The sequence below is a fragment of the Onthophagus taurus genome, chromosome 5 (assembly GCF_036711975.1).
Source record: "Onthophagus taurus isolate NC chromosome 5, IU_Otau_3.0, whole genome shotgun sequence".
Classification (NCBI taxonomy): domain Eukaryota; kingdom Metazoa; phylum Arthropoda; class Insecta; order Coleoptera; family Scarabaeidae; genus Onthophagus; species Onthophagus taurus.
This window is the reverse complement of record NC_091970.1, coordinates 11,882,110-11,896,300: the sequence shown is the minus strand read 5'-3', so window position 1 is coordinate 11,896,300 and position 14,191 is coordinate 11,882,110. Positions and strand designations below refer to the sequence as shown.

The window sequence follows — 14,191 nt, the reverse complement described above, 5'->3', positions numbered from 1 at the left end:
TTAAAAGATAAATATTACCAAAATTGACGTCTTTGACAGAAAACCGGATATAACTCGAGAATAAAAAGTTATGAAAAAATATGTTGTTAACTAAAAATGTTCCTTATTAACATAAAAAACATATTCCATAAACAATTTTAACATATCGATCACGTATACCAACTTAATGCAGTTCAAAACAAATATTACCAAAATTGTCGTTTTTGACAGAAACCGGATATAACTCGAGAATAAGAAGTGATGGAAGAATATGTTAGAAGCAAAAAATGTTCCTTATTAACATAAAAAACATATTCTATAAATAATTTTAACACAACGGTCACTTATACTAACTTAATGCAGTTAAAAGACAAATGTTACCAAAATTTTAGGTATTTGATAGAAAATCGGATATAGCTCGAGAATAAAAAGTGATGGAAAAATATGTTAGGAACTAAAAATGTTCCTTATTAACATAGAAAACATATTCTATAAATAATTTTTACACATCTATCACGTATACCAACTTAATGCAGTTCAAAAACAAATATTACCAAAATTGAATTTTTTTATGATTAAGAAAACATTTCAAACTTTTACTTAGCATATAAATCATTCTTAATTTCCACAAATAAATCGAAAATGATTTTGTTAAGATTAGGTTGTAATGAAAAAATTAAAATTTTAACATAAATAAATAATTTAATTTAGATAATACTTATATCACAATAATTATTACAATATTTACAAATAAATATAGCTCCATTCACTATCATAAGAATTATTTCAACCCAAACGTGTTCGTTAATCTCTCATAAACAGTCCAAGCCATTGCAGTAACCAAAGTTCTTCTTAACATTCTTGGTACAACACCTTTAAAATAACCTCTCACTCCATATTTTGTATTAACATAAACAATAACGGACCAAATCCCGCTGAATTTGTGCGGATACAGTTGCATTTTCGTTTTTAAAACATCAGCTGGTTGAGTTACAATTGAGGATAAAATCCCTGCTGTTAATCCACATGTAAAATGTACTGGAGATGTATATGGAGAATTATAAAGATCTAAAATTACATAATAAGAAACTGGTTAAAGTAATTATTGTTAAAGTTACCTTTTGGTACTAATTTCTTGCATTCTGTGTAGAACATTAAATACAACCCAGAGTAAGGAGCATCTCGAATTAAAGTTGGAACCAAACCACAAGTCATTCCTTTTAAACCTTCAGTTCGATAAATCTCTTTAATCGCTTGATTTACACTTTGATAGCCGTAAACGCCACTTTCAAATCTAAATTAGAAAAGAATTAATTAATTAAATTTTTTTAATTTAATTTTTTTATGTTGGTATCCTTTTATTTAAATTAATTATAATGTATTAATGTGAGATAATTAAGATAAAAAATTAAATTTGTTATTAATATTTAATCATAATTATATTAACCAAATTTAAATCAAAAAAGTAAATAAATAAATAAATTAAAATTTGTGAATTTAATTTTTTAAAGTTGGTATTATTTTTTTTAATCAATCACAACAAAGAAATGTGTCAAATTTGAGTTTAAATTATTAAATTTGTTATTAATTATTAATTAAATATAATAAAAGAAATTAAATATTTTAGGATGTTTCAATTAAAAAAAAGCGGTAAGTTTATGTGTTTGATTCGTTTTAATTAATTAATAATAAAATTTTTTTTAAACATAACCTAAACTCACCTGGTTTTAATTACAGTCATTGGAATCATAATAATTCCGCTAATACATCTCGAAACGACGCCTAAACCAATCGATTCCAAAGGCCTGGGGGTTGTATCACTGAAGAAATTCGTTTTTAAAACATCCAGGGTGCAGAAATAGAGGCCTACACCAGGTACGCATCTCGAAAGAGACTAAAATTGAAATTAAGTTATTAAATTTGTATTGTTTATATCGTTTTTAATCACTTACAGGTGTCATTCCTTTCCATAGTCCTTTAATTTGTTCTTTTTGAATGATATTTGTGAAAATTGTAACCATTCCAACTCCGTTTCTTCCACTATAAGTAGCAAAATTAAGTTAATTTTTACATAAATGATTAAAAAAAATCATCTTACTTAATATAATTAGTAGCTGGGTTTTGTAAACGTGTTTTAACAAGATCCAGGGGTTGAAATAAAACCGTAGAACAAGTTCCTGATAATGATCCGGCTAAAAAAGCTTTTAAAACTGGGTACTGCAACAAATTAAATCAAAATTATCATCAAAACTTAAATTTAGATTAATCTAAATTAATTCTTACCATTTTTTGTTCCATTATTACAATAATTAAATTTTTTTTTAGGTTAGAATACAACTTTTATTAATACTGAATCGTAATAGAACTCAAAGTAATTTCTGATGTAATTTTCATGAAGATCTCGCGTTTATATAGCCCCGAGAAATAAAAATAAAAGCGCTATCAGCAACTGGAGACCCCGCCAAAGATTAATCAGACCACCACAAAGACATAATTTAACACTTATTTATTATTTCGTGATAACTTTTTGCAATTTCGATAACCCCCAACATAAATAATCGAAAACACTCACATTTTCCAACCATTTCTTGTTGCTAAGCTCTTTACTCTTCTCGGATACTTCCTCAGGGGCGACTTTTTCACCCAATTTTTGATCATTTTTCATCTAAAATTCGATTTGAACCTAAAACGAAACCAAATCTAATTAACTTACTTATTTATTATTACATAACGCATCAATTTTAATTAACAAACAATAAAAAAAATTAAACCTAACCTCACTTAATTATATTTGGACTTACCTTTGGAGTTGTTTTTCACTTTTTGAAGCTATTTTAAGATTTTTTTGCTGTTTTTGAAGCGTAAATATTATTAAAACGTAATTTAAACGGAAATAAACGTAAAAATTAAGTAAAGTAAAAATTTGTAAAAATAAGACAGGGTTGTACTCAGGTAAAATTCATTTTTTTTAAATGAATATAGGTATTTGTAAATTTAAAATACATACGTCATAATTCGAATGAAAACATCAAAAATAAATTGTGACATGAAAATTAACTACGTTTTATTACATGAAACGACGTTTTAAAGGTCATAAACGTCGATAACGATGACATTTGTTGTTATTATAGGCTTTGCTGGGGTCCAGTTTAATCTTTCGCAAGTAACAACATTTATTGTTTATTAATTGATAACGTTTTAATCGTGTTTAATGCGGTCAGCTCAATTAGAAATGAAATGAAATGGTATTTAACAAAGATAATGTTGCCAATTGACACTAATTAAATAGTCACAAATACATTTAAATATTTACTCGGGTTATGATCAATGCACATTGGAAATATGCGAATGAACTTCATAAAGTTCTTCTATGACCTTTGATTATAAATAATTGTTAGTTGTGTCTTCGCTAATCTCGTTCTGACTAATGTTATCAAAAGTAACATATCAAAAATGGCTTCTCATAAACGATTCTCACAATCGAGGGATATATGCTGGAAGAAATAGAGAAGTAAAAAGGTGTTAGGGAGGATCAAGGGAATTGCAAGCATGGAAGATAATCAAAAATCTGATGAATGAAAGAAAAGAATCTGAAAATATCAGTCTACTTAATGCAGTTCAAAAACAATTATTACCAAAATTGACGTTTTTGACAGAAAACCGGATATAACTCGAGAATAAAAAGTGATGGAAAAATATGTTAGGAACTAAAAATGTTCCTTATTAACATAAAAAACATATTCTATAAATAATTTTAACACATCGATCACGTATACTAGCTTAATGCAGTTCAAAAACAAATATTACCAAAATTGACGTTTTTGACAGTAAACCGGATATAACTCGAGAATAAAAAAGGATGGATAAATATGTTTGGAACTAAAAATGTTCCTTATTAACATAAAAAACATATTCTATAAATAATTTTAACACATCGATCACGTATACCAACTTAATGCAGTTCAAAAACAAATATTACCAAAATTGACGTTTTTGACAAAAAACCGGATATAACTCGAGAATAAAAAGTGATGGAAAGATATGTTCGGAACTAAAAATGTTCCTTATTAACATAAAAAACATATTCTATAAATAATTTTGACACATCGATCACGTATACCAACTTAAAGCAGTTCAAAAACAAATATTACCAAAATTGTCGTTTTTGACAAAAAACCGGATATAACTCGAGAATAAAAAGTGATGGAAAAATATGTTAGGAACTAAAAATGTTCCTTATTAACATAAAAAACATATTCTATAAATAATTTTAACACATCGATCACGTATACCAACTGAAAGCAGTTCAAAAACAAATATTACCAAAATTGACGTTTTTGACAGAAAACCGGATATAACTCGAGAATAAAAAGTGATGGAAAAATATGTTAAGAACTAAAAATGTTCCTTATTAGCATAAAAAACATATTCTATAAATAATTTTGACACATCGATCACGTATACCAACTTAATGCAGTTCAAAAACAAATATTACCAAAATTGTCGTTTTTGACAAAAAACCGGATATAACTCTAGAATAAAAAGTGATGGAAAAATATGTCACAAACAAAAAATGTTCCTTATTAACATAAAAGATATATTCCACAAATAATTTTAACACATCTGATCATTTATACCAACTTAAAGCAGTTCAAAAACAAATATTACCAAAATTGACATTTTTGACAGTAAACCGGATATAACTCGAGAATAAAAAGGGATGGAAAAATATGTTAGGAACTAAAAATGTTCCTTATTAACATAAAAAACATATTCTATAAATAATTTTGACACATCGATCACGTATACCAACTTAATGCAGTTCAAAACAAATATTACCGAAATTGACGTTTTTGACAGAAACCGGATATAACTCGAGAATAAAAAGTGATGGAAAAATATGTTAGGAACTAAAAATGTTCCTTATTAACATAAAAAACATATTCTATAAATAATTTTAACACATCGATCACGTATACTAGCTTAATGCAGTTCAAAAACAAATATTACCAAAATTGTCGTTTTTGACAAAAAACCGGATATAACTCGAGAATAAAAAAGGATGGATAAATATGTTTGGAACTAAAAATGTTCCTTATTAACATAAAAAACATATTCTATAAATAATTTTAACACATCGATCACGTATACCAACTTAATGCAGTTCAAAAACAAATATTACCAAAATTGACGTTTTTGACAAAAAACCGGATATAACTCGAGAATAAAAAGTGATGGAAAGATATGTTCGGAACTAAAAATGTTCCTTATTAACATAAAAAACATATTCTATAAATAATTTTGACACATCGATCACGTATACCAACTTAAAGCAGTTCAAAAACAAATATTACCAAAATTGTCGTTTTTGACAAAAAACCGGATATAACTCGAGAATAAAAAGTGATGGAAAAATATGTTAGGAACTAAAAATGTTCCTTATTAACATAAAAAACATATTCTATAAATAATTTTAACACATCGATCACGTATACCAACTGAAAGCAGTTCAAAAACAAATATTACCAAAATTGACGTTTTTGACAGAAAACCGGATATAACTCGAGAATAAAAAGTGATGGAAAAATATGTTAAGAACTAAAAATGTTCCTTATTAGCATAAAAAACATATTCTATAAATAATTTTGACACATCGATCACGTATACCAACTTAATGCAGTTCAAAAACAAATATTACCAAAATTGTCGTTTTTGACAAAAAACCGGATATAACTCTAGAATAAAAAGTGATGGAAAAATATGTCACAAACAAAAAATGTTCCTTATTAACATAAAAGATATATTCCACAAATAATTTTAACACATCTGATCACTTATACCAACTTAAAGCAGTTCAAAAACAAATATTACCAAAATTGACATTTTTGACAGTAAACCGGATATAACTCGAGAATAAAAAGGGATGGAAAAATATGTTAGGAACTAAAAATGTTCCTTATTAACATAAAAAACATATTCTATAAATAATTTTGACACATCGATCACGTATACCAACTTAATGCAGTTCAAAACAAATATTACCGAAATTGACGTTTTTGACAGAAACCGGATATAACTCGAGAATAAAAAGTGATGGAAAAATATGTTAGGAACTAAAAATGTTCCTTATTAACATAAAAAACATATTCTATAAATAATTTTAACACATCGATCACGTATACTAGCTTAATGCAGTTCAAAAACAAATATTACCAAAATTGTCGTTTTTGACAAAAAACCGGATATAACTCGTGAATAAAAAGTGATGGAAAGATATGTTACGAACTAAAAATGTTCCTTATTAACATAAAAAACATATTCTATAAATAATTTTAACACATCGATCACGTATACCAACTGAAAGCAGTTCAAAAACAAATGTTACCATAATTGACGTTTTTGACAGAAAACCGGATATAACTCGAGAATAAAAAGTGATGAAAAATATGTTAAGAACTAAAAATGTTCCTTATTAGCATAAAAAACATATTCTATAAATAATTTTTACACATCGATCACGTATACCAACTTAATGCAGTTCAAAAACAAATATTACCAAAATTGTCGTTTTTGACAAAAAACCGGATATAACTCGAGAATAAAAAGTGATGGAAAAATATGTTAGGAACTAAAAATATTCCTTATTAACATAAAAAACATATTCTATAAATAATTTTAACACATCAATCACGTATATTAACTTAATGCAGTTCAAAACAAATATTACCGAAATTGTAAATCTCGTTAATCTCGTTCTGATTAATGTTATCAAAAGTAACATATCAAAAATGGCTTCTCATAAACGATTCTCACAATCGAGAGATATATGATGGAAGAAATAGAGAAGTAAAAAGGTGTTAGGGAGTCTAAAAGTACGAATCCAGAAGGAGAATATTTTATGAGATTTTCGTCTCATGAAATAAAAATCGCACGATAACTTTAATTTCATTGTGGAAATAGGGATTGAAATACGTGAAATCTCGTGAAACAATGTGTCATGTTTTATTTCTTGTACAAGTTTCAACGTGTAAACGTGGAGCGAGGGAAGTTAGCTCCCACTTTTTGGTTTTTAAATGTTTCATTGTTGTTCTAGATTGTTCTAGAGTTGTTCTGCATTGTTCCAAAGCCATAAAAATTTTACTTGATCTGATCTGGTAAATCGATTTTCATCGTACTTGTGAATATGACTGAGTGAGTGAGGTACAATCAATAGCCCGTACTTGGGACAGGTATCTAACTTGGGACAAAAAGAGATATTTTACTTTTTTTGGGTTGGCCAACCTGATGAGTGAAGTTTGACAGCAGGGAATGGCATTATTTGTCTTTTGTTTACTTTGTTGCTCAGAAGATTAGTCTGCTGCTACTTGAATTCGCATATTAAAGAAGAATTTGAAGGTTAGTTCTGTAACTGATTATTTCGTTAGTCAAAATAACTTTAATTGCCCTGAGTGTACCATTATTGTTAGGGATTTGTGGCTTGGTGTTGTGTTATGCCTATTAGGTTATAAAACCAGCCTAATGGCTGTATTGATAATCAAAGAATGAATTTTTAATGAAGAAAACATTACCAAGGCTGCCAATGCGGTTAAAAACGAGATGTCATACCGTAAAGTTGAAAAGAAATTTGGTGTCCCTAAGTCGTCCATACAAAGAAGAGTCAAAAATAAACAGCAGAACCAATATGGACGTCCTCCACTGTTCAACAATGATGAAGAAAGGAAAATCACTGAGTGTATCGCTCTAGCTGCCGAGTGGGGATGTTCACTGACAAGTTTTGACATAAGATGCATTATTAAAAAAATGTTAGATAAAAATGGACTAAATGAGCCCCGGTTTGAAAATAATATGCCTGGGATCAAATGCATAAAAGGTTTTCTAAAGAGGCAGAGTGAAGAATTAAAGGGCCGCCTATGTAAAAATATCAAAAGAGCAAAAGCTGGGGTCACCCCAGAAGTAATAGAGTCCTACTTTAGTGAACTAGCAATATCTTTAAAGGATGTTTCCCTAGAGGCAATCATTAATTATGACGAAACAAGCATCCAAGACGATCCAGGCAAGAGAAAAGTCATTGTAAAAAGAAAATGCAAACGCCCAGAGCGAATCATGAACTTGGAGGGGGGGGGGGGTGATAGGTAAATAATAATTTATTCAGTTTTATAATAATTCTCCAAACATATTATAATCACTATAATAATAAAATAAAAGGCTTTCCTTAAAACAGCTGAATTCTTCGATTCGCGATTTTGTTAAAAATGCGAAGGACTTCATTGAGATCAACTGAGTTTGTTCTTTTCTGCCTTTTATTGCCTGTAGATGTAGATTCGCACACAGCAGTGCTGCATCCTATGGTCAGACGCAAACAGTTCATAAGTATCTTTGAAGGCCTCTCGCTGCCTGTATAAAACTTGTATTGTGTTTTCCGACTCACATAAGCTTTAACCACAGCAGCTTCTTCCCTTGATGGAATTGTTGGACCTGAAAAATTAGGTAAAATTATGAATTCAACATAAATAAACAATAGTAGTAACATAGTTTTGTTTAATTTTCTCACACTTACCTAGATTTTTCAAAGGTACCATTTTGCCTACATCCAACTCATCAAATGAATTTAATAAATCGAATAGAATACATAAACAGAATTATTTCGATAATAACAATAAGTTTGACTTAAATGAATTATGTAGGAAATAAACGAAAACTGAAAATAAACAAAATCATGTAAAAGGATCATTATTGTTACGAACACAAAGAACTTCTTTTGAACCGTACTTAGGTTATCAGTAACTAGTGTTAGCACCTCTGGCTGTTATTGTAGCCTGATATCGCCGTGGCATACTTTCAATTAGAGATCTGATGGTTTCTTGAGGGATATCTTCCCATACGCGAATAAGACTTTGTCGCAGCTTGTCTAAGCTGTTAGGTGGTGGATGCTGACTTCTAATCCTCCGTCCCATTACGTCCCAAAGATGCTCGATTGGGTTCAGGTCTGGAGTACAGGCTGGTCACTCGAGGACTTGAATGTTAACATAATTTAAGGTATAATTTAGGTGGAATATCTTTCATTTAGCCTTCTGTACACTCTTGGACGACGATGAGAACTTACAACGCAAAACCGTGACTTATCCGTAAATAACACCTGCTCATAATAAGCCAATCTGCTTCTTCGGTGGTTTGCAGATAATCTGGGACTAGTAGCTGCTGCCCGAGGTGGTAAATTTTGAGTACGAAGTCTTCCTCTTATGGTATCTGGACTAACAGCAGTGCCATGAATCTCGCTTAGTTGTATTTGGAGACTTCGTTCCCTAAGTGCTCGAAGCATCAAAAATCGATCTTCCACCGCATTTGTATTAGCTCGTGGCTTGCCTTGGCCACGTTGTCTAGCATAATTGTTGGTCTCTACAAATCTCTGCAGAACCCTGCCGACCGTTGTATGAGCCACGCCAAACCTTCTACCAAGTTCGCGATTTGTTTGTCCTTCGTTGGACAAAGTTACAATTTGATCACATTTATCACGATTTAAATTTCGTCTAGCACGCTCCATTATGTATTGCACGAATGACAGTTATCTTATCAATTGATAAAACAATTAAAAAACAATGCCTACTTTTGTTTTAGAAGTGAGGCTTATTTACTTAAAAAACAAGTCTCTCGTGAAAAGATACTATGATTTCTAAATTAAATAAAGAAGACGGACAAATCCTATACAAAAGGCGTAATAATGAACAAATTATTATAACTGATATTAATGAATAGGAAATATACAGGGTGAGTCAATAGTGCGGGGACGGAAGATAGTGGCTATACTATTGAAAATAAAAGAAATGTTTTTATGCCATCATATATTACCATCAAAGCTGTATCGATTAAAATTATTTTCAGCTATACAGGGTGTTTCACTATTCCAGGACCATACTCAACTTCATTTTTTTAAATGGAACGCTATGTATTTTTTTACATATTCTGATTTGCTGTCTTAAATGCTACGACTGCATATCTTGTTTTTAAATTTTGAATGCAAGGTTGCCAAGTTATTATTTTTTTTGTGAAAAAGTTTGAAAATTCAGGTGGTCACTTAAAATTCGTTATCTGCATTAATATTGAATATTGAAGATTACAATTTGGGGTGTCGATAAACAAAGCTTGGGTCTTTCGAACACTGTTCATACTATTGGATATCATTGTACAGGGTGTTTAGCAAAAGCGATTAATTTATGCAATGTTTGGAGAACCATAACTTTGTTATTTTAAATGGAACACCCCGTATTTTTCTAAGGTTTCGGATAGCCTTATTAATTCTCTTTTATTTTTGTTAAGCATATGATATATCTAATACGTGTACTTTTTGAGAAAATTAGACTGTTTTAAAAATGTCAGTATAAACGTGATTTATTTACAAAATGTAGGCTATGGAACAACATTTTTGAACATATAAGTAAGTTTATGTCGAAAAAGATATAGGTGCAATACACAATATTAAAAAAAATACAATGAAGAATTAAGCAACAACCATTAACAAAACAAAATTAAAGTAAATGTTCAATATAGCCTCCTTGTTGTTGAACACAAGTTTCAATTCGTCTAAGAAATGAAACATTAACGTTCTGCAACATGTTTACGTTTATTGTTTCAAACGCATCGCGAATACGATTCATCATATTTGCTTTCGTCGTTGGTGGTTCTTCATATACCAAGCTTTTTACATATCCCCACAAAAAAAAATCTAATTTTGTCAAATCCGGAGAACGTGGTGGCCATCTAACAGGACCTCCTCTGCCTACCCACCGATCAACAAAAATTCTGTCTAAATGTCTTCTAACTATCCTACTATAGTGAGGTGGCGCACCGTCGTGCTGAAACCACATTCTTTGCCGAACGTTTAGTGGAACATCTCCTAAAAGTGCTGGCAGGTGATTTTCCAAAAAATTCCAATAAGATTCTCCGTTAACGTTTCCCTCGAAAAAATACGGCCCGATCAAACAAGATCCTACTATCCCTGCCCAGACATTTACAGACCATCGATGTTGGTGGTCTACTGGTCGTATAAAATGAGGATTGATAGTATCATAATAATGAAAGTTATGGCGGTTAACGTAGCCATTTTTGTGAAACGTTGCCTCATCGCTGAATAATAGATAATCAAAAAAATTATACTCTTGTTGAACTTTTTCTAATGCCCATTCCGAAAATTCTAGCCTTTTCTGGAAATCAGTTGCATCAAGTTCTTGTACTAATTGAATATGGTATGGATGAAATTTATATTTTCGTAAGATTCTTGAAACAGACGTTTGGCTGACGTTAAGCTCATTGCTTATTTTGCGTGTACTAGTGTGCGGGTTTTCAACTACCTTTAATAATACAGAAAGTTCGTTCTCTTCCCGAGTGGTTCGTTTCTCGCGATCTTTTTTTTCGTATTTGACGTGTCCTGTTCTTTCAAACCTTTCTTGAAGGTTTTCAAATGCTTCAACCCTAGGATGCCTACGCTCTGGAAATTGTTGAGCGTAAAGTCTAGAGGCAAGAAATGGATTTCGCTCTCCCGCACCCAAGAAATATACCATATCAATAAGTTCTTCTTGACTAAAATTCATTTTAATCAAACAACAGATTTTGGAAACACGTTATGAACAAACAAAGAGAAATCAAAACTTAATTGTTTGACACTTCGTATTGCTATAAAAATCTTTTCAAAGCCTACTTTTTTTTAATAAATAACGTTTATGCCGACATTTTTAAAGCAGTCTAATTTTCTCAAAAAGTACACGTATTAGAGATACCATATGCTTAACAAAAATGAAAGATAATTAATAAGGCTATCCGAAACCTTAGAAAAATACGGGGTGTTCCATTTAAAATAACAAAGTTATGGTTCTCCAAACATTGCATAAATTAATCGCTTTTGCTAAACACCCTGTACAATGATATCCAATAGTATGAACAGTGTTCGAAAGACCCAAGCTTTGTTTATCGACACCCCAAATTGCAATCTTCAATATTCAATATTAATGCAGATAACGAATTTTAAGTGACCACCTGAATTTTCAAACTTTTTCACAAAAAAAATAATAACTTGGCAACCTTGCATTCAAAATTTAAAAACAAGATATGCAGTCGTAGCATTTAAGACAGCAAATCAGAATATGTAAAAAAATACATAGCGTTCCATTTAAAAAAATGAAGTTGAGTATGGTCCTGGAATAGTGAAACACCCTGTATAGCTGAAAATAATTTTAATCGATACAGCTTTGATGGTAATATATGATGGCATAAAAACATTTCTTTTATTTTCAATAGTATAGCCACTATCTTCCGTCCCCGCACTATTGACTCACCCTGTATATAATAGTTCTCGAAATAAAACCAAAATTCAGAGTGGTACGTTAATTTTGCGCTTAAGTGTATATTTTCTGCATTCTACATTCAAAAAGTTTTTCTGTATGATGCTCCGGATACCGATTTTTTTAACATTTCTCCACATTGATGCATCTGGGAGCAAAAATGTTACAAACCATTGTGTTAAGGGTACAATTTGCTACAACTTTTGTTGTAAAAGTTTTTCTGTATGATGCTCCGGATATCGATTTTTTTAACACTCTTCTAATTTTCATATTTTTGTAAATTCTCCATATTGATGCATCTGGGAGCAAAAATGTTACAAACCATTATGTTAAAGGTACAATTTGCTACAACTTTTGTTGTAAAAGTTTTTCTGTATTATGCTCCGGATACCGTTTTTTCAACACTCTTCTAATTTTCACATTTTTGTAAAATTCTCCACATTGATGCATCTGGGAGCAAAAATGTAACAGACCATTGTGTTAAGGGTACAATTTACTACAACTTTTGTTGTAAAAGTTTTTCTGTATGATGCTCCGGATATCGATTTTTTTAACACTCTTCTAATTTTCATATTTTTGTAAATTCTCCATATTGATGCATCTGGGAGCAAAAATGTTACAAACCATTATGTTAAAGGTACAATTTGCTACAACTTTTGTTGTAAAAGTTTTTCTGTATGATGCGCCGAATACCGATTTTTTTTAACACTCTTCTAATTTTCATATTTTTGTAAAATTCTCCACATTGATGCATCTGGGAGCAAAAATGTAACAGACCATTGTGTTAAGGGTACAATTTGCTACAACTTTTGTTGTAAAAGTTTTTCTGTATGATGCGCCGAATACCGATTTTTTTTAACACTCTTCTAATTTTCATATTTTTGTAAAATTCTCCACATTGATGCATCTGGGATCAAAAATGTAACAGACCATTGTGTTAAGGGTACAATTTGCTACAACTTTTGTTGTAAAAGTTTTTCTGTATGATGCGCCGAATACCGATTTTTTTTAACACTCTTCTGATTTTCATATTTTTGTAAAATTCTCCACATTGATGCATCTGGGATCAAAAATGTAACAGACCATTGTGTTAAGGGTACAATTTGCTACAACTTTTGTTGTAAAAGTTTTTCTGTATGATGCTCCGGATATCGATTTTTTTAACACTCTTCTAATTTTCATATTTTTGTAAAATTCTCCACATTGATGCATCTGGGAGCAAAAATGTAACAGACCGTTGTGTTAAGGGTACAATTTGCTACAACTTTTGTTGTAAAAGTTTTTCTGTATGATGCTCCGGATATCGATTTTTTTAACACTCTTCTAATTTTCATATTTTTGTAAATTCTCCATATTGATGCATCTGGGAGCAAAAATGTTACAAACCATTATGTTAAAGGTACAATTTGCTACAACTTTTGTTGTAAAAGTTTTTCTGTATCATGCTCCGGATACCGATTTTTTTTAACACTCTTCTAATTTTCATATTTTTGTAAAATTCTCCACATTGATGCATCTGGGAGCAAAAATGTAACAGACCATTGTGTTAAGGGTACAATTTGCTACAACTTTTGTTGTAAAAGTTTTTCTGTATGATGCTCCGGATATCGATTTTTTTAACACTCTTCTAATTTTCATATTTTTGTAAATTCTCCATATTGATGCATCTGGGAGCAAAAATGTTACAAACCATTATGTTAAAGGTACAATTTGCTACAACTTTTGTTGTAAAAGTTTTTCTGTATGATGCGCCGAATACCGATTTTTTTTAACACTCTTCTAATTTTCATATTTTTGTAAAATTCTCCACATTGATGCATCTGGGAGCAAAAATGTAACAGACCATTGTGTTAAGGGTACAATTTGCTACAACTTTTGTT

General features: G+C 30.4%; 2 protein-coding genes across 3 annotated transcripts; both read right to left on the bottom strand.

Annotated features, from left to right (window-relative positions):
• Window positions 1-661: 661 nt before the first annotated feature.
• LOC111417836 (mitochondrial glycine transporter A-like) lies at window positions 662-2,970 on the bottom strand. Of its 2 annotated transcripts, XM_023050228.2 has the most exons (7): window positions 2,781-2,970; window positions 2,552-2,662; window positions 2,078-2,196; window positions 1,932-2,019; window positions 1,701-1,873; window positions 1,098-1,273; window positions 662-1,047 (listed from the first exon to the last, which is right to left on the bottom strand). In XM_023050228.2, exons 2-7 carry the CDS (start codon window positions 2,642-2,644, stop codon window positions 761-763), a joined length of 936 nt encoding a protein of 311 aa, XP_022905996.2. In that variant the 5' UTR covers window positions 2,645-2,662; window positions 2,781-2,970; the 3' UTR covers window positions 662-760. The 2 variants fall into 2 exon arrangements, with proteins under 2 accessions (XP_022905996.2, XP_022905997.2); XM_023050229.2 differs by lacking the exons at window positions 2,552-2,662; window positions 2,781-2,970 and adding an exon at window positions 2,263-2,537.
• Window positions 2,971-10,502: 7,532 nt separating this feature from the next.
• Window positions 10,503-11,564, bottom strand: LOC139429805 (histone-lysine N-methyltransferase SETMAR-like). Its single transcript, XM_071196012.1, has one exon. It carries the CDS (start codon window positions 11,562-11,564, stop codon window positions 10,503-10,505), a length of 1,062 nt encoding a protein of 353 aa, XP_071052113.1.
• Between the last annotated feature and the right edge of the window lie 2,627 nt (window positions 11,565-14,191).